The sequence below is a fragment of the Choloepus didactylus genome, chromosome 13 (genome assembly GCF_015220235.1).
Source record: "Choloepus didactylus isolate mChoDid1 chromosome 13, mChoDid1.pri, whole genome shotgun sequence".
Classification (NCBI taxonomy): Eukaryota; Metazoa; Chordata; class Mammalia; order Pilosa; family Megalonychidae; genus Choloepus; species Choloepus didactylus.
The window spans coordinates 17,947,794-17,967,816 of record NC_051319.1 but is presented as its reverse complement, the minus strand read 5'-3'; the positions used below and the strand labels follow the sequence as shown (position 1 = coordinate 17,967,816).

The 20,023-nt window shown below is 36.6% G+C and overlaps 1 protein-coding gene across 3 annotated transcripts in view; it reads right to left on the bottom strand.

Annotated features, from left to right (window-relative positions):
* Nucleotides 1-20,023, bottom strand: part of RASGRF2 (Ras protein specific guanine nucleotide releasing factor 2) — a 301,469-nt gene that overhangs the window by 132,916 nt on the left and 148,530 nt on the right. For all 3 annotated transcript variants that reach the window (XM_037801641.1, XM_037801642.1, XM_037801643.1), the window contains 5 exons: nucleotides 19,612-19,721; nucleotides 18,696-18,814; nucleotides 12,669-12,829; nucleotides 11,635-11,701; nucleotides 10,971-11,107 (listed from right to left, as the gene is read on the bottom strand). In XM_037801641.1, coding sequence (XP_037657569.1) covers nucleotides 10,971-11,107; nucleotides 11,635-11,701; nucleotides 12,669-12,829; nucleotides 18,696-18,814; nucleotides 19,612-19,721 — 594 coding nt within the window. The remainder of the gene's footprint in view (nucleotides 1-10,970; nucleotides 11,108-11,634; nucleotides 11,702-12,668; nucleotides 12,830-18,695; nucleotides 18,815-19,611; nucleotides 19,722-20,023) is intronic.

Below are 20,023 nucleotides of genomic sequence, written 5' to 3'. Positions count from 1 at the left end.
AGGAAGAAGGAAGTTGGGAGACTCACACATTCAGATTTCAAAACTTATTACAAAGCAACAGTAATCAAAATAGCATGGTACTGGCACAAGGACAGACATATAGACCAATGGAATCAAGTTGAGAGTCCAGAAATAAACTGTTTTCCATAAGGGTGCTAAGTCCATTCAATGGGGAAAGAATAATCTCAACAATTTGTGCTGGAAAAAATGGATATCCATATGCAAAAGAAAGAAGGGGGACCCTTACCTCACACAATATACAAAACTTAACTCAAAATCAATCAAAGACCTAAATATAAGAGCTAGAACTACAAAATTCCTAAAGAAGAAGTAAGGATATTCAGGACCTTAGGTTGGACAATGGTTTCTTAGACTTGACACCAGAAACATGAGCAACCAAAGAAAAAAATTGATAAACAGGATCTCATCAAATTAAAAACTTTTGTGCATCAAAGTATGTCATCATGAAAGTAAAAAGTCAAGTTAAAGAATAGGAGAAAATATTTGGAAACCACAGATCAGATTAATACCAGGAATATATAAAGAAATCTTTCATTTTATTTTTTTTTCCTCACCTCTCTTCAATGATGCAATTTGTAATCAGGAATTTAAGAGATAGAGACAAAAACAGCATAAAGATAGACTTCTATTTTTCATTTTAATGTTATTTTTAATTATGAAATTCTTCAAACATACAGAAAAATACAGGCAATAACAAGACATCCATATACCAGTTAGCATTTAAAATTAAAGTTAACTTTTCCATATTTGCTTTAGATCATTCTTTTTCTTTTAAGGATTAAAAACATCACAATTATAGCTAAGCCAATTGCTTTCTCCAATTCCAGTAGGCTCCCTCTACCATAGGGGTAACTACTATCCCAAAACTGATGAGTGTACCTTCTCTCCTCCCTCCCTCCCCCCTTCCTTCCTTCCTTTTTTCCTCCTTCCCTTCTTCCTTTTTTAATCTTTATAATTTTACTATATATGAATGTATTTCCCCATTGCAATATACAATATTATTTGCATTTTAAAAATTTACACAAATATTTGTATTTTTTTTACCCGACATGGCTTTTGAGATTTATCTATGTTGATATGTGTAGAACTGGTTCATTCATTCATTTTAACTCTACACATTCTATATTTTATGGTATAAACATATGTAATACATTTTATTTAGCCAGTTTCTTATACACAAGCATTTAAGGGGATTATATTTTTCTATTACAAAAATATAATGAATATTCTTATATATTTCTCCTTGTGCAAAAGTTTCTGGCTCATAAAGTATTTGCACATTCAATTTTACTTATCTATTGACAAATTGCTATCCAAAATAGTTGTATACTAATTTAACTCCCACCAAAAGAATATTCCTATTTCCCACATATTCACCAATATTATTAGACTTTTTAATTTTGGTTAAACCAATGGACTAAAATGGCTTTCAATGTTTTAAACTACATTTCTCTGATGTCTAGCCCACTCAGCAACTTTCAGAAGTTTATAAGTCATTCATGTTTCTTTTCTTTCTAATGTATGAATTTAAGGCTATAAATAACCCTCTTCTGCGGGGGATGTATTGGTGCAACTTTTGCTGGTGCCTGCAAGTTTTGATATGTAGTTTTTCATTGTCTTTCAATCAGAAATATTTTATGATTTCCATAGCTATTTATAAATTAATTTGTAGATAAAAAAATTTATGAAACTGAGTTGGCTAATTTTTGTTGTTAATTTATAATTTCATTGTTTCATGGGATTAAAGATTATAGTTTGTGGTGTATTAATTGTGGGTATCAGATGAACATTGTTTCATGGCCTAATAAGTAGACATTTTTAAAAAAAGGTTTATGTGCTACTGAAAGAACTGTGTACTCCTGTTGCGTGCTTGGATGTAGCTCAAGCTTGTTGATTGTGATGATCACATTTTTCACATATTTACTCCTGTCTCCTTGAGCTGTTAGGGACTCTTTGTGACAAAAATGCAAAAATCTAATGTGCATTTGTCAATTCTCTTTGTAATTCTAGTTTTGCATAAATATTTTGAACCATATTGTTAGGTGTCTACAAATGAAAGATTGTCTTGTCTTCCTGGCTGATAGTCCCTTTTATTATTAAGTCATGATACTATTTGTCTTTTCCTTAACATTTGTTTTGCTTGATATTACTATTGCTTTATTCATTTTCTTTTTGGTAACAATTTGCTTTGATTCTATTTTCCATCTCTTTACTTTCCACCAAAACCACAAAATTTAGCACATAGCTATTTTGTTGCTGTCATTGTTGTTGACAATCTGAGAATTTCTGTCTTTAAAGATTTATTGGGAATATTGATATATTTAAATTTTGATTTCATCATTTTCTGATCTTTCTATTATTCTTTCCTTCTTTTTGTCTCCTTTCCTCACTACTACTGAATGATAATGCACCCTAGAGTCTCTCTTTTCCACTTTACTAATTCCAGTCCCTTTTGTTGCTTGATGTCAATCTAACTGATTTTTTAATAGGTAATTTGTCTTTCTCTCTCACACCATTCTCTATGTCTGTGAATCACTCACACTCCCCATCTTTCTCCCTCTTTGCAGCATTCTATGTAACTCCACCAAATCAATATGTTTCTTAATCTCTTCAGCTGTGCCTAATCCATTTCCCATGGATCTGTAAACTTGATAGCTATAGTTTCCATTTTTAGATTTTTCTGTTTGGTTCTTGACATAATTGCCTGGTCTTTTTACATAGTGACCTATTCTTTCTCCAAGTCTTCTATGTCTTTGGTTTTGCAAAAAAAAGCCTTTAATAATATTGCAGATGTTCTTATTTTTCAGTCTTTTCCATGCTGTCACCCTATTATCTAAAGTTCCTGCAGTGATATTTCTATTGTTCACTGTGGCTGCTGACGCGTGCTTATGGTGGATATTTACTCACAAGGTTTATAGTTTTTGACCGTGAGCACACTATCAGCAAGCCTGGATTGTAGAAGTGTTGCTAATGGAGTGACTTTGTGTTTGATTCTACCAAGCATTCTTGGAATTCCAACATTCTAAAAACTGTATTTTACACTAATTTCTCAGTTTGGAATTTTTACACCATGCGCCTATTATAATCTGAAATTCAAATCAAATAGGCCAGAGAGGCATTCGCTTTTAAAAAGGAAATTTTTAAAAATCCAGAACCCAAAACAATGACAAAATTCTTTCTTTCCTGGGTCAATAGGTAGAATTTTTCAAGTTCTTATTTCACAGAGTGGGCAGCCTTCCAAAATCCAGGCTTTAGGCAAGAATCTCAATTACTTTAAGGGGCATAAGGCTAACTCCCTTTCCTTTCCCTTTCTAGGGCTTGGGACCTGTATCTAATCCAAAATCATTCCAGAGTCTACGGCTTCAGTTACAAGCTTTCTGCTCTGGCTTTAAACTCCCTCATTAATTTGGCAGCTGGAGATTTTCCCTTGTATCAGTATCACCTATGTACTACAATATTTTTTATTATACTGATGCTATGTGTCAAACATTTCTGTTTTTGTAGCCAGAGGGAATCTTAATTAGCTCAGTCCTCCACACTGCCAGAATTGGAAGTTGAGATAAATGTTTTAGATCCAAAAGAAGAGATTTACGCGATCACTTTTGCACATCTTATTATCCAGTGTCATGGCTCTCTCATAAATCTTTCTGATTCATTGTGAGAAGCATTAAAATTATTTTCAATAGGAAATGAAAAGAAAGTTTCACTTACATATAAGTTTCAGACGGACAAAATATACATGTCAACTGAACCACAGCACAAAATACCAAGTAATGAAAGTATGCTAGTTTGTCTATTCTGTTCCCTACAAAAACCATGTTCTTTGATGCAATCTTGTAGGGCAGATCTATTAGTCTTTTGATTAGGGTGGAACCTTTTGATTAGGTTGCTTCCATGGAGATGTGACCCACCCAACTGTAGGTGAGAATTTTGATTAGATCATTTCCAGGGAGGTGTGATCCCGCCCGTTACAGGTGTGTCTTAATTAGATCACTGGAGTCCTTTAAGAGAGCTCATGGAGAGAAGGAGCTCAGAGATGCTGACAGAGACATTTTGGAGAGAAGCTAAGATATGCAATCCACAGTTTGCCTCTGGGAGAAGCTAAGAGCTAACACAGACCCAGACGCTTGTAAACACTGGGAGATGCAAACAGAAGGACGTTTATAGATGCTAAGCTAACAGATGAAGCCCAGAGTTTGCCTTGGAGAAGCTAAGAGAAAACCCTCAGTAGCTTAGAGAGAAACACCCCAGGAGAACCAAGAAGAGAGCTGAGAGAAGCTCAGAGAGACAGAAGGCCAGAGACATTTTGGAGAAAGTCATTTTGAAACACAACCGGAAGCAAAAGACCAGTGGATGCCAGCCACGTGCCTTCCCAGCTGACAGAGGTGTTCCGGATGCCATTGGCCTTTATTCATTGAAGGTATCCTCTAGTTAAAGCCTTAGTTTGGACACTTTTATGGTCTTAGAACTGTAAATTTGTAACCTAAAAATCCCCTTTATAAAAGCCAATCTATTTCTGGTATTTTGCATAACAGCAACTTTAGCAAACTGGAACAGAAAGTCCTATTTTAATTGTGCAAAAGGCCTTTAATAAGTAGCACACAGTCTTTAGTCCATCCATGGAATTGATAAATATATATTCATATAATTAATATAATTAAATTTACATCTAATTTAATATATATTTTATATTTGTATGTTTGTTATATGTGCATTTATATTATATATACATCATGTATTATGCGTAACTTACATATTATTGTATATTTATAATAAAGAAGTATTTTCAAAATGGGTTCCTTATCTCTTAGGAGCTCCACAGACAATCTCAGGGACAACACGGGTCCGAACAAACAGGGCTCCTGAGGGCCCTGCATCTACCAACTCAACTTCAACCAGAGAATCCCTCTGTTATCTGACTTGCACTTGAGACTTTCAGTAATATTCCACTGAAGAAAAGGAAGAAATATTCACAAACTATAATAGAATTTGTGTGAGTGTATATATGAACAAATATATAGTGGAAAGTACAATAAATAGTCATGATTATATAAGCACATATCTTGGTCGTGTTGGGGAAATGTGATTGACCCTAGGAAAGTGAATACAGTTGACTCAGTTAAGAAGAAAAACATGAAAATAAGCAAGGCATCGGATATCTTTGACGACACACAGAATTTATGTGAATTACAGAAAATCTCAAAATTAATAGGCTAACAAAAGCAGATTCCTAGGCCAGGAATAGTCTAGTTCAGTCTGTGATGAGCCAAGGAATAGGACTGGGAATACGTAGGTTAAACAAAAGCCCCAAGTGACTTTTATGAGGCAACTGGTTCTCTGACTTCTCCAGCAGGGTTTTTTGAGGGTCTTGCTTTAGGTAGGGCCTGTTCAAAGGTCAGTGGTCCACCAGGACACCATATTTTTTTTCAATCCTCTCAATACTTCTAAACACTGGGAATAAAGGTTAGATTCAATTTTTCTCTTTTAATTCATCTTTTTATATTAAAGTAGAAAATCCCTTGCCGATTCCAGGGAAGCTATTTTAAGGGAGAAAACACGTCCAGTGTGCTACAAATATGTCTACACAAGGTCTATATTTTGACACAAATGCCCAAACCAAGAAGCTCAGAGGTGAATTTCAATTCTGCATTTTAGTTAATATATACATATAATTACAGAGAAATCTGCTCAATAAACCATTATGTATGGCAGTGAGAAAAGCACAAATGAATGCACTATATTGAAATGCATGGTCAAATTTTCAGCTTCAAAATTTCCCCTATAAATAGATGAAAGAGGGGAAGAATTATTGGTCAAGATCATTAGCCATTTGCACCTTTTGTTGGAGGCACCAGTGGTTAATTATGGCCTTACTGGTGTAACTAAAGGTGTGATTAATCATTCAAGCAATTGTTGCTTCTGAAAATTATAGCTTCAGAGAGAGAAGCCTGGCAAAGCTAAAATTCTTAAATCTTGTATATAGTTACTTATTCGAACCTGGGATTGTATTGGTACTTAGGAACCACCTTATTACCTTAAGTAAGAGCCACGTGTGATTAGTATAGCAAGGTACAGTAGCCTAGTAAGGTGGCTTCAAATAAAGCCACAAAAATTTTAAAATTTAGCAAAATGAAGAATGACAAAACAATGGAGAACACGTTCATAATCTGAATTAAAAGAAAATGTTCATTTCCCTAGGTTATAAAGACAATTCTATTTCCTATGAACAAATGCTCATCTGGTATGAACGGACAAGAAATAAAATAGTGGGAAAATGTTAATCTTGATAATTTCAGAAATGTAAATTAAGACCATTAGAAGGCAATACCTGTTTCCATTAAATGGGAAAATGTGATAATTGGGAAAAATTCAACCTTGGCAGAACTTAGAAGAAAAGTTACATAATTACTTTGCTGATGATGTAGTGAAATGAATTTTGGCAGTCTGTGCAAGAATCATGAGAGTGATCAGGGTCTATGAACCGGTCTTACACTTTTTGAGGAAACATATACTAATAAGGGACCTTGAAAGAGGGGAAAAATTCTGCACTGAGATGTTTAGCACCACATCATATATTAATATATGCCCAATATTTTGGAAAGAGCTACAAAAGTCGTAAGCTATGTGGTAGAATAATATTGAAATTGGAAGAAACCAATATGAAGAGTTTGTAGGAATACAGAAAGAAGTAAATGATGTAAAAAGCAAAAATGATGCGTATATACACTTAGAGTAAGACTGTAAAATTATTTCTATATAAATAGCAGGATTGTGAGGGATTTAGAGATGGAAACAGTTGATTCTTTAGAGCAGAGGTTCTCTAATTGGGAAAAAATGATTTGTGGAGCTTGTTAAACCTGGGGTTTTAGAATAATGTCTAGATTACTGAACTGATATAGGTTACCTATGGAAACCATTTTGGTAAACATTTAGTGTGTTGAGAGTATTTTTAGTTGCTTTTTGTGTTGATATTTTTACACATACCCAATAAAATATTGGGTAGACTGACAAAGGTCTCCCACATTCCATGGATATATATATAGTGTATAATATCTCCCATAAAATGAAAATGCTTTAAGCAGAGAACAAAGCCAGTTGAGATGCAGGCTGGTGGGCAGCAAGCCAGGCTCTATCAATAATGAGCACTCCATTCCCACCTTCTACCATGCAAAGCCCACATCCATAAATCACCAAGTATCCCAAATGCCCACCACCTTACTTGACCCTAGCAGCAGTTGACACATGATCACTCCCTCCTTTTTGACACATATTTTTTCACTTGGTTTCCAGGACACCACAGCTCTTGGGTGTCCTCCTTATCTCACTGGTGGTCGGTCCCTTCTCAGTCTTAGCTGTTCTTGTTCTTCTCCTGACCCCTCACTCAGTCCACGGCTTCTTCCCATTTCTAAATACACATTTACTCTCTGGGTGGGCTCAAAAGTCTCATGGCTTTTACTCCCTCCTAAATGATGTGGAGTCTCCCACCCAGACCTCTCCTAAATTCTGGACTTCTGCATCTCACTGCCTACTCAACAGCCCTGCTGGGATGTCTAACAGGCTTCTCAAACTCAGCACATCCAAAAGTAAACTTCTGATTTTCACTCCAAAATCTCTTTCCCCAGCAGACTTCATCTCAGTTGATGACAGCTCCATTCTTGGAGGTGCTTAGGCTGAAAACTTTGGAATCTTTGTAAACTCTTCTTTTCTTTCACATCCTGGTTCTAATTGATTTTTGTATTCTATTGGCTCTACCTTAAAAATGAATCCAGAATCTGAACCTTTATCTCCAACTTCACCCCATGCTAGTGTGACCCTTCACCATCTCTCACTTGGATTACTGCAATAGCCTTTTAATTCTCTTGGTTTCTTCTCTTGTCCCACATCCCCAGTCTATTCTCAGCATAGTAACCAAGTGACTTAAAACTAAGTGAGATCATGTAATTCCTTTGCTCAAAACCCTTTAATGGCTTCTCATCTGGACTAGAGTAAAAGCAAAAGTCTGTCCAGTGGCGTAGACAGCCCTCCCTGATCTGGCCTCTGGTCCCTCTATAGCTTCCTCTTTTTCTTCTCTTCCTCTTGCACATTCTACTTCAGCCACACTGGCTTTCATACTGGTCCTTGAAATATGTAGCATCCTCCAGCGAGAGAGCCTTTGCAATGATTATTCCCTCTGTTTGGAATGATTTTTCCCTCACCAGATAGCCACGTGGTATCTCCCTCAACTCCTACGAGTTTTTATTTAAATGTCTCCTTCAGAATGAAGCAACCACCATTTTGAAATGATATCTCCCACACCTACCTTCAGTAGCCTGATCCTTCTTACCCTGCCCTATTGCCTTCCAACATAAAACATTATGTACTGACTTATTACATTTATTGTTTTTTTGTGGTTTGTTTTGTTTTGTTTTGTTTTGTTTTTTGTCTTCTCTACATTAGAATGTAAACAACAGAAGATTAGGGCATTTTTTGTTATTGCTGCCTCTTTTGTTCCTGATACATCACAACTGTATAGAGTAGTGTCTGGCATATAGTATTGCTGCCTAAATACATTTATTGAATGAATGAAACCACCACTGTCAAAGCCACACATGACAAGTCTTGATTGAACATTGTAGCTTCATGTAATGATAGTATCATCACTCAGAAAGATACAACTTTCTCTTAGCTTACTTCTCTAATTCAATTGCAATAATGTAGTAGAAATTTTTGCTAAGCAACATATTAACCATAGCTACCTGGAGAAACAAGAAGGAAGTTGAACATTTCTGCCTTAAGGTATAATATAAGTAAAGAGAAAGACTCATTTGTATGCTTTAAGCAGGCAAAGCGTTTGGTACATTTCTCTTTTTTTAATTTTTAATTACAGAAGTTGTGGGTTTTCAAAATAGTCATACATAAAACACAGGATTACCATACATCACCCCACCACCAACACTTGCATTGGTGTGGAAAATTTGTTACAATTGATAACCCTTTTTTTGTTTTTTTGTAATTCTACTATTTTTTTAACAGTAGTTAAATTTGTTACAATTGATGAAAGATTATTAAAATAATACTATAACTATTGTCCATAGCTTACGTAAGGGTATTTTTCCCATATTCCTGACCTATTTTTTTTAATGCATGTCTTTATTTTATTACTTATCTACCCATACACTGGATAAAGGGAGTGTCTGTTACACGGTTTTTACAATCATATGGGTACCTTTCTTAAAAGGCACGGAATCATCCATGCACATGCAACCCAGAGGGCTTTCTCTCTTAGCAGTGCCTCATCAGGTACCCTAAGGTAGATCACCTAAAGCTTTCTTCAACTCTAGACCTTAGGAGCCCCCATTACATCATAAAGTAGAAGCCAGAAGCAGCTGGAAAAACACCTTTGCCTACTTCTGGTCTTCCCACTCTTCCTACTTATCTTGGCTTTACAGGACTTACAAAAATAGTTGCAATAAGTTGTGTACTTCCTTTTCTTCCCTACTGACCAGTCTCTCTCCTTGAAAGCAGAGACCATCACCAGATCTCTAACATCTCCACAATACATGACAACACATGGAAATAGCTCAATAAGTGTCTGTAGAATCAGTACATGATCCAGAAAAATCATAAGATAAGAGATGTATTACAAATAGGAACAAACATAAAGAATTATTTCATGCAACATAGAGCTAATGAAAGTATTAATAAATCACCAATTTATGTAAAGGACCTAAAGAGCTCATATTTTCATTCCTTTGCTAGCCAGAAAAGAAGTGTGCACTCCTAGGGATTTATTCACCATCTAAGCAGTCCTGGGGGTATATAAATAAAAATTCAGCAGTGGGCATTCCTGCAGAGACTGCTTAGGGTACTAAGAAAAGACCCAGACTAGGTGGGGGTTCTGATTCAATGTAGCTGTGTAACTTTGGCTACAGTCTTTCTGAACCTCAGACTTCTCACCTGTGAAATGGGACTATTTTTTTCTCTGTTTACCTTCAGAATATTATTGTTAGGATCAAAGGAGATGAGGTCTGTAAAACTTCTTTGACACGTAAAAATAATTCTTATTGCCATTCATTCTATCCCCATCTTCCCTTGGTTTTCAGTCGGTCAGAAAAAAAATCCAAATTTCTAAAGAACTGTAATCCAGTTTGTATTTTTACCTAAGTCTTGCATATAAATTACTATGAGCTCTTGAGAAAAAAGAAGACAATGAAATATATATAGTAGATGCCTTTTCTGTTGGCCCCAATCTTCCTTGGGTTAACAACTTTGAAAGTAATTATCAAGCCAATTTTTTTCAATACTTTTTCCCTATATTGGCTGCTGGTGTCAAAATGCACGTAGAACATCATTTTAAGAATGCCCAAGCCTAATAACTATCAGTTTTGACATATTTCCAAATCATAGTATTGCCTTGACACAGGCAACAATTCCCTAACTGGGCATTGCTGATTGGGGAAAGGTAAGCAAATCTGTCCCCTAAGGTGTTTCTAGGTGAAATATAGGAACTCATTTTCAGATTTCATACTTGAGACAGCAATCTCTTTTTATTCATGACTTCTCATCATATACCTTGCAAGCTGTTTCTGTCCCTTAATTCTCTCATCATTCTCCTACCTCAGAAACAAGCAAGCAAAAAGTCTAGAGCAGTCTTTAGTGAACTTACTACTAACAGGGCAGTTTTTACAGTGTTCAACACAAGTGGTTACGTTTACAGCTGATAAAAAAGATGCCCAGGAACTAAAATGCAGTTACTACATTTCAAGTAAATTTTAACCTTAAGAATAAAAACAGGAGAACAAACAAACAAAACGATCACAGCATATCAAAATACATAATTGCGAAGGTAATGACAGCAGCTCACAGATGTAATCTTTTTATAAAAATAAAATATCTCTAAAAGTTCTCCCCCAAAGACCATGTTGTCAAATTTAAAAAGTAAAAAGTTATGGAAAAAGCAACTTGCTTACCTGACTTATGTCGCTTGTCCAGGCAGCTTTCTCCTGGCGTGAAGGAGCTAACAAGACTACAGTGAAAGGGGGAGCATCCGGAGGCTCCACCACGATTTTAAAATCCAGGTGTCCAAACACTTGGCCAGAAGCTTTGGCTTCAACACACATAAACCAAACAATTAGATGTGAAAAAAAAATATGAATGACAGCTGCTTTAATGCAGCTGTATTAATATGCTCAACATGCATTCAAGTTCAGAATCTCATTTCAGTGATATCCTACTTCTCAGGCCTGGGGAAGGCTTTATTAAGCTTATAAGCAGATGAAGAAACTGAGGTTACTAGGTTACTCAGGACTACAATTCCTGTCTCCTTACTTCTCATTTCATGTTTGTCTGTTTTTTATTTTCATGATCTACAGAATTCCATCAGTCTAATTCAATTCCTCTTTCTTCTCTGCCTTACCCTGAAAAGTCACTATCCTGAGACAGTCAGTAAGATGTGATTTCCCAAAGATGGTTTATCAAGGCTCACATGTTAAATGGTTAGACAGGCTTAAAGGAGTTTACCCTCACCATCTCTCCCACCTCCCTCAGCAGCTCATCATAACTATAAAGAAATACAAATGAAGGGTCTTTCATTTAAAATTCCAATATAATTCTAAGTGATCAAATGTAACTTACAGTCATCATCGCTTGCATCTGGCTCCTCAATCAACGTGCATTCTATTAGGGACAGAACCCCACCTGTCTGGACACAAACCAATTTTTCATTAAGAGGAGGAGGGTCTTGCTATAAGTTGGGAAGTTCTGTTTTATAAACCTTATATTCAAGTTGCCGCAGAAAACGGTAATTCTGCATCATAAACATTGTGTCAAAGAGTCCAAAATTAAACTTAGATGTCTGAAACCATTGAACTCTGTTAACTTCATGATTCTTCTACCCACCCCACTTTCACTCCCAATGTTTGTAAAATTTAGCAAATTACTGGTTAATGGAAGACTATACGGCACCTTAGAGAACTTAGTAAATGCAGCTCAGCAAAGAGCTGAACTCAACAACATGGAAGTGTTTTAATCCATAGAAAACCTTCATCATGGTGTCGGATAATGTTTTTAAGCAATAATAATCTAGAGTATAGATAATATAATAGATAGTACAGATAATATTTTAAGCAATAATAATAGAGTATGGATAGGCAACTTTTTTCTGTGGTCCAGAGAACACGTTTTAGGCTTTGCAAGCCATGTGATCTCCATTACAACCACTCAACTCTGCCATTATAGCATGAAAGCAGCCACAGAAAACATAGAAACCAATGAATGTGATTTATTCCAATAAAGCTTTATTAACAGAAACAGAGGCAGCAAACTAAAGGCCATCGTTTGTTGAGTTCTGGTATAGTGCAAGATAAAATAGCATTTAGCAAATATTAGGGGAAAAAAAAATTTTTGTAGCTCAGTAGTCATCAGCTAGTAATAATTTTTAGTTGTCCAGGTGGTGATTTTAATTGTACTTCTTCATGGTGATGCATGCTTAAAATAAATTTGAACCCAAATAAATGTCAGGGTTGTTAACTTTACATTACCTTACTCTTTGTGCAATAGTGACAATCCATCTTATGATAACACCAGGCATGGGAAACTGACAATTAAATTCACCTAAATGCCTCTTAAGTGCATAGATTATAAATGGAATATTCATATAAAACCAGTACCTTGAGCAGATGCAGCTTTCCTCCTGAACTTCTTGTACAAATTAAAAAGTGTTTTGTAAATAAGAAGCATTGTCTTTCTCCTTCCTTTTTCAAAGACAATGAACCCAGGCGAACTTTACTAAGTTTCCCCTTCTCAACAGAAGGTACTTGAATAAGAGAACCTGGTGATCACAAAAGTGAAGAATACACAACAATTAAAATTCTGCCAAGTGAGTGTCATTCCTCTGGCAATAAACGCTAGGGCTTGCTTCTCAAGATACCAAGTATTTATTTGATGCACAATCAGAACAAGTAAATCCCCTGTACTTAGAAGCAATGTTGTGTATTTTAAGGGCTGACCTAGTTGCTACTGTTTTTGCAAAACACTTTAAACCTGATTCTTCCTCTATAATCTGGAAAATAAGTTTGAAAGAAGATCAAGTTGAATTTGAAGAACAAGGCATTTCTGCCATCTGTTCTTGGTGATCTGATCCTAATCAATATATTTATTTAATAATAAGATATATATTATATAATTACATATAGTAATACAATAATACAATCAAAAGCAAGTAGATTTTACTATTGCTGAAACACTGAAGGTAGATAAATGGCATCTTAATATAATTTGCTTTATACTTAGTAAATGGAATGTACAAAATATGTTAAATACCTACTATACAATTCAACGTAATTTAAAGACTATTTTTAAAGGGCAGCTATTTGAAGTTACATTTAAATTATGTATGATCAAAATTTGTTTTGGAATCTAACTGGAAAATAAACCACATAAAATCTACACTCAGACCATTCCTATGAAGAAAACTACCTTCCATTCCAAAAGAGAAGCTATGCACAGATATTATATAATACTGAGATTATCTTTGATTATTTCTAGATTTGACCCAAATAACAACCTCTCCCTCTTCCCTACACCCCAAAAGAAAATTCCAATCTTAATTAAACGTTAAGTCAAAATATACTAATAAAGGATTTTTGCAAACTTCTGGGCTCTAACTTCTGAAAGGCCCTGAATAAGTAATACTTCTAATATTTGTTTAATCCACCATGTGCTCCAATTGCCACCTTACACTGGCTCACAGTAGCCTCATAGGAGCCACAAAAGGTAGATGCAACCCAAAATGTTAACACTGATCACCACTATCACTAAGACATGAGATTGCAGGCAATCTTATTTTCCTCTTTGTACTTTTTCTGTTTACCAGTTTTTTAGTGAGCACAGATTACTTCTATAAAGTGGAGGAAAAAAACTAACATTCTTTATATAAAGAACATATTATATATAAAACAGTAAAACCACGCTTGAGTCACAAAATGTTCACATCAATATATGAATATTCCAAATAGTATCTACTTTTTAACAGAGATCTAAAGGTGTGCAGGGTGGTAGAAGGACCCAAGTTTCCATCCCTGATTTCATTCTTTAAGTGAGTGTTTGGGAGTGGGGGCTGCTTCCCAGACGCAAGGTTGGCAGCTATGCGGTGCCTGAAGGTGCCTGAAGAATAGCAGGACGCAGCCCCGAGGGAGGGGAACAGAAGGAGCAGGGGAGGCTTGATGCTCAAAGGCCACGGGCAGCAGGACAGTAAATACAGGACGTAGCGTAGGTGGGAGCAACCTGGCAGACAGCCCCCTCAGAAAGTCACTAAATTTGAAGAGTAAAGAAAGCTTGGGGAAAGCTGAAGGCAGAAAGGTCAGAGAAGTAGATGAGCAAGTAATAGCAGCCAAAGGAGTGCACTCAAGGGACTCACTGCGATGGAATCAAAGTTGCAGGAGACCTTTCAGCTGACCTGGGTCAGTCCCCTCATTTCACCAATGAGGAAATTGAGACCTGAGAGGCTAAAGCAGCTCTCCGAAGTCACAACTATTTGAGCAGCAAAGCCGGGAGATGGCAGTGGATTTGGCAATGATATAAACACCAAGCCTTGGAATGGGAAAGAATGGAAAAAGACAGTTATGTTCTCGCTTTGCCATGGATGGTTGTGAGTCGTCCAAGCAGATTAGTTAGGACCCAGTGAAAGACTGGGGCTTCGACAAATGTCTGTGGGAGTTATTTCCACAAAGACTGTAACAAATACTGTGAAAATGCAACAACAATGTGTGCATTGGAAATGCTTCCAGCAATTTAGTGATTTTGTGTCAGAAATTACAGAATACACTGTTAGCTCATATATTATTAATTACTGTGAATTTCAGCTTTGAGGCAAAAAAAAAGATGTTTCCTTGGCAACTAGACACTCATTTGCTTAATCTATAACTGTTCACCTCCTATTCAACTAGGAGATCATGTATATTAGTTATGTACAGGAATTCAAACATCTGAATTAAAAGTGAGAAATTTCAACACTTTGGTTAGTGAAATAATCATATCCGGTTTAAAGAAAAACATGTCAAGTGGTTTTTTGTCACATTTCATCTTACGTTTGACATGATGTTTCAACATAGCCATGAGAATTGAGGAAGGGGTTCCTCTCTAGTTAATACAAATTAGAGACAATATCAGCATTAAAATACTAATTTCTCAGTATCAGACCTTTGCATCCTAGTTATCAGATTATCTAATGATTGGGATCAACTTATAATAATCACTAAATTCCCATGGAGTGGCACTCAGTACTGGTTGATGCCTTTAGTCTTATTTCCACTCAATGGTGAGAAAAAGAAAGAAAACCAATTTCCCATTTTATTGGGTTAGGCACTTGAGAAGGGGCTAACTATTTCTAGACCCCATGTTACAACTTCAAAGAATACTGGTACATTGAAAGATGCATGATCTGACAGTGATTAAGATACTAAGGAGATCCATTTCTTATTCTCAGTGCATTTCACTCTGTATTCACTCACCTTTATTCAATTTTTCTGATTCGCATTTCCACAACATGTTGTGGATAAGTAATGAGTTTTGTTCAAGATGTCAGAATGTCTTTATCTTCTAATAAATATTCATATATATATTTCATGTTAGTGAAAATGGAAACTCATTCCAAAACGTGGATCTTGATTTTTAAAGTTTATGTCATAATCCCAAAGGCACCAGTGTGGGTGCTTTCTTGGGGATTAGCTCATTTAATCTTCACAGCAACCCTAAGAGATAGGGACTACTTCTAACTCCAATTTTAAGAAAGGAAACTGAGGCACAGAGAGGTTAAGTAAATTGCCCAATATCACACTGCAAGGAAGTGGGGGAGATAGGATTTGCCCTCCAGTGGCATGGCTATCCTGTCTTCCTATTATTCCCTCTGACACTTACACATTTGTTCAATTAACTTTCAATAAATCTTTAAAAATAACTGACAGTATTAGACCACTGCTCTGACATGGTCCTTTACATCCTATTCATCAGGCTATATAATCACTTTAACAAATATCAAATATGTAACACATAATGAAATTTGTGTTATTTTAATCAGTAACTTCCCATGTAATGGCAGTCAAGACTAGCTGATGCCCTTATTCTGAGGAGACCTTTCAGATGACCTGGAGAATTTATTTTCCCTAGTCCTCAGAATAAAAATTGATTTAAAGTTGAAACCATGCACATACGCATGGCACACTCACACACACACACATACATACACCAAAATAAACTTTTATCAGCCTGAAGAATAAATGACACAAATTTTTGCACAATCTTGGAGACAAATTATAGTCCACTTCATGGAGAATGTAATTCTTCAAAATTTAAAATAATAACCAAGACACCTCAGTAAGTTTTAAGGGTATTTAGTAGAAGTAACAATAGAAGTAACCAAAGCAAAACAAGGCAAACTCTTCCCAATTTTTTCTATTTGGATTACTTTCTACTTTCAGATTAAGGTCTGATTGTCTTAAAACCACCTTTATGGAATAATTCCTGAACAGTCTAACCAAACCAAAACAATATACAGAAAAATACTGCTGAAAGGCAAATCATTGTATCGACATCAATATAATAACATCAGATTTATTAACAGGTGACAGAGTGCCTTAAATGTGTGGTACCCAACAAGGAATAAATAACATAGGGGCATGAATCAAAGGGAGAGGTGGCTCATGGTTATTTCTCCTCCAGGTGCAAAGAAAAAATTATAACTTACTCAATATGTTTCAACTTTCAGCAGTTTCACTATAGACGCTTTTTCAAACTTAGACCAAAACAGTCTAAGTTTCCAGGAATATATTAAATATTCATGGATAATAGTTTTCAACCAAAAGTCCTTTCAGAAACTACACATTCGTTATAAAAACTTTCTCTTCCACTTTCCCATATTACAAAGCCCAAGTCCGTTGGTAGGCATTTTCAGTGAATTCCAAATACAAGAAAAGTACAAAATAAGCCACCTTACAAACATGACAGCAATTCAGCAAACAAATCAATTTAATTTAATGCCCATTTTCTGAGTATCTGTAACACGGAAAGCATCTTACTAGGCAAGGTGGGGCAGAGAGTATTCATAAACACCACTCTTCAGAGTTTATAATCACTGGGAGAGACAGGCATGCAAACAAGCACCTATGATACACAGGAGGATGCACTACATGTGCCCAAGAGCAAAGTGCCTTGGAAACGAGAAGGCAGATTAATTTCTTCTAACCAGAGGGGAGGGGAAGACAGATGGGGAGGAAGTTTAAAAAGGCTCCTTAGAGGTGTCTGACCTGAGCCCGGTAGGACACACAGACTTTCAAAGGCCCAAAAGATATGGATAAGAGTATCCAAGGCCCCCTAGGCTGGGAATCAGCACAGGTAAAGGCACAGAAGCAGGCAAGTGCTGGGAAGGCAGGAAGCCAAAATGGGAGGAATGGAGAAGGAGTTACCTGAGAGGGGATCCAGAGAAATTAGGAAGGCCTGACATTGTCAGCATTATATACCAGTATTATTTAAAGAAAAATTAATGTCTAAAGTCAAGAATGAGAAAAGGAATCATTTCCTAAAATATATTTCCACACGTTAACATGTGTTAACATGTGTGTTTTCTCTCCTTGTATATAAATAATGGGAAAGAGAATGGCATGTGTTAAACTTTTCGTGTATTCTTCTGTGCAAAAATTAATGTGCATAGCACAAAAAAAAGTCTTGTTTGATGAGGTTAAAAATATTTTAAGCAGCACATTATGGTAGGCTACGGCAATGCAAATATCTTCAAGTGATCTTGGCACATTATAAGTGGAAGCTGCATTAAAGGTTAATTCTAGTTCCAAATTTATGTGCCACTGTCCAACAAATTCCAATTTATAAATGCGTGCAATACATTGTCTCAAATCAATTCCACAGGGCATGCTTCCCTCCCCAAAACACCTAAGCAGTGAAAAATAACTCGGACTGTCATCCATTTCATGCACTTTGGAACAAGAGGCAAGTAGGTCTCTGCTCTGTTGGGCTGTTGCTTCTCCATGGTTTTCGGCACAAAAATCTTCAACTCTTCCGGAGCTCAAAAGTTCAATTGGCTGGGCAATGCCCCCAAAACCCACCCCACAAACACGACACCTTCGCCATTACCAAAGCATGGCAGGGGTCCCTCGGAAACATTTCATCTGGCAGCTGGAGCCAGATTTAATCAGATCATATCATGTGGGGCTGATCCAGAAGTGCTGATGAAAAATGGGAACAAGAGACAGCTGTTCTCACTTCGGACATTGTCCCCACTGCTATGTGAAAGGGCTTTGAGTAATGCCAGTTTCTCTTGGGCCTTTGCCTGGATGTCGTCACCACCTGGCACTGCCACTCCAATCGGCCAGACCGACCTGTCCTCCTTGGAGCTGTAGAGAACGTCCGATCCACTGAGGAGGAGAGTCCAGTCAGAATGTAATTTACTGTCCCACTCGTGCTTTACTATTATTGTGTTGCTGTTTTTCATGGCCCCTGAAAAGAAACAGCACAAAGTGGGCCTCAACCACAGCCCTGGTCAAGGCCGTGGGGGTGTCCTGAATGAACTGCACCAAGTACACAGCTAAACTAGGCCTGCTCCAAAAAATGCTTCCCTGCATCTGTCAGTGCTAATGTGACGGTCACACGCATCACTTAGATTGTGGCTCCGTTTCATAAGGACTTACCTTGGCGAATGAAAGTCTGGCTGGTGTCCAGCAAAATATCACAGCCCTCTACTATCATTCTTTCTATGGCGAGGTTTTTCCTTATGTTTTCAGTATCGCTCACTTCGTCATGCATCACCCTGCCAGATACAACACAGTGGAATCACAGTAAGAGATATCTTCTACTGCCCTAGCAGGCAAGCAGAGAAGAAGTTCTATCTGGGAAGCTCATTTTTGAACTTGTATCAATTTAATTATGGGCAGGGGTCATGGGGGAAGCAGACTGGGCCTCCAGGCTTCAACAAGTCATGACCCAAAGCTAGGTCAATGTATGTAACGATTCGAAATGGGAAGTGGGTCAACGATTAATGAATACCTTGGGAACGCTGCTTATAAATGCAACAGGGAAGCAACATACTATTTTATGGATAGTCCCCTTAGTTGACCTTAGAATGTCATTTCTTGGAGGTGGAGTAAATTAGAGCGCTTAATATAGACTTTATTTATACCATGTATCCCATATAAGCTAAAGAACATAAATGTAAATAAGTGACAGAAACACTGAAAAATCACTAATCCAAAATAAACATTCTCTAGCTTCTTGACAAATATGAATACAAAATGCAACTGAAAATCATTTTTATATGCTGAAAGACATGTGAAAATTTTCCAATTTAAACCCAAATACGCCTCATCTCAATTACATAAATTCACATGCTATAAAAGCATTTTCGATGATACAATTTTTTTTCTCGGTTAAAAGTAATGCAAGTGATAATTCAATACCATCCCAAGAGCTACTAGCATGTAACTTTTGGGTGGATCTGAGAGGCTGGATTTGCAACTTCCTTCTTGCTCTCTGAGCATGTGAGGCAGGTTTCCAAAGTGACCAGCTTGCTGCTTTCCCATCCCAGCCGTTATAAGGTTCCCTGCATACCTGGAGAGTTCCTCTAGTTTTGACTTAGCAAACTCCAGACTTTTCCTCTCCACATGCTCATGGGGTGTATGAGCTAGAAGTTCATGGAGTGTGATGATGTACCTGGGGATCTAAAAGCAAAGTCCTAGTATGAGTGGGAGGTCAGGACGGACAACACCCAGACATTCTCAACAGAGACATCACCACCTCCGGGAAGTTCATCTCTGCTCTCACAGTTTTTATTGTTTTACAAATATATATTTTTAAGAGATACATTTAAAACAAACTATGCTTCAAACTTCACACACAAAGAAGACTTCACCAAGAACACATAAAGAGGTAGCCATAAAGGAAGTATTATGTTACAGAGAAACAACTGTTTCTTTTATTTTATGTTATATAATTATATTATAAATATATTGATGGTTACATT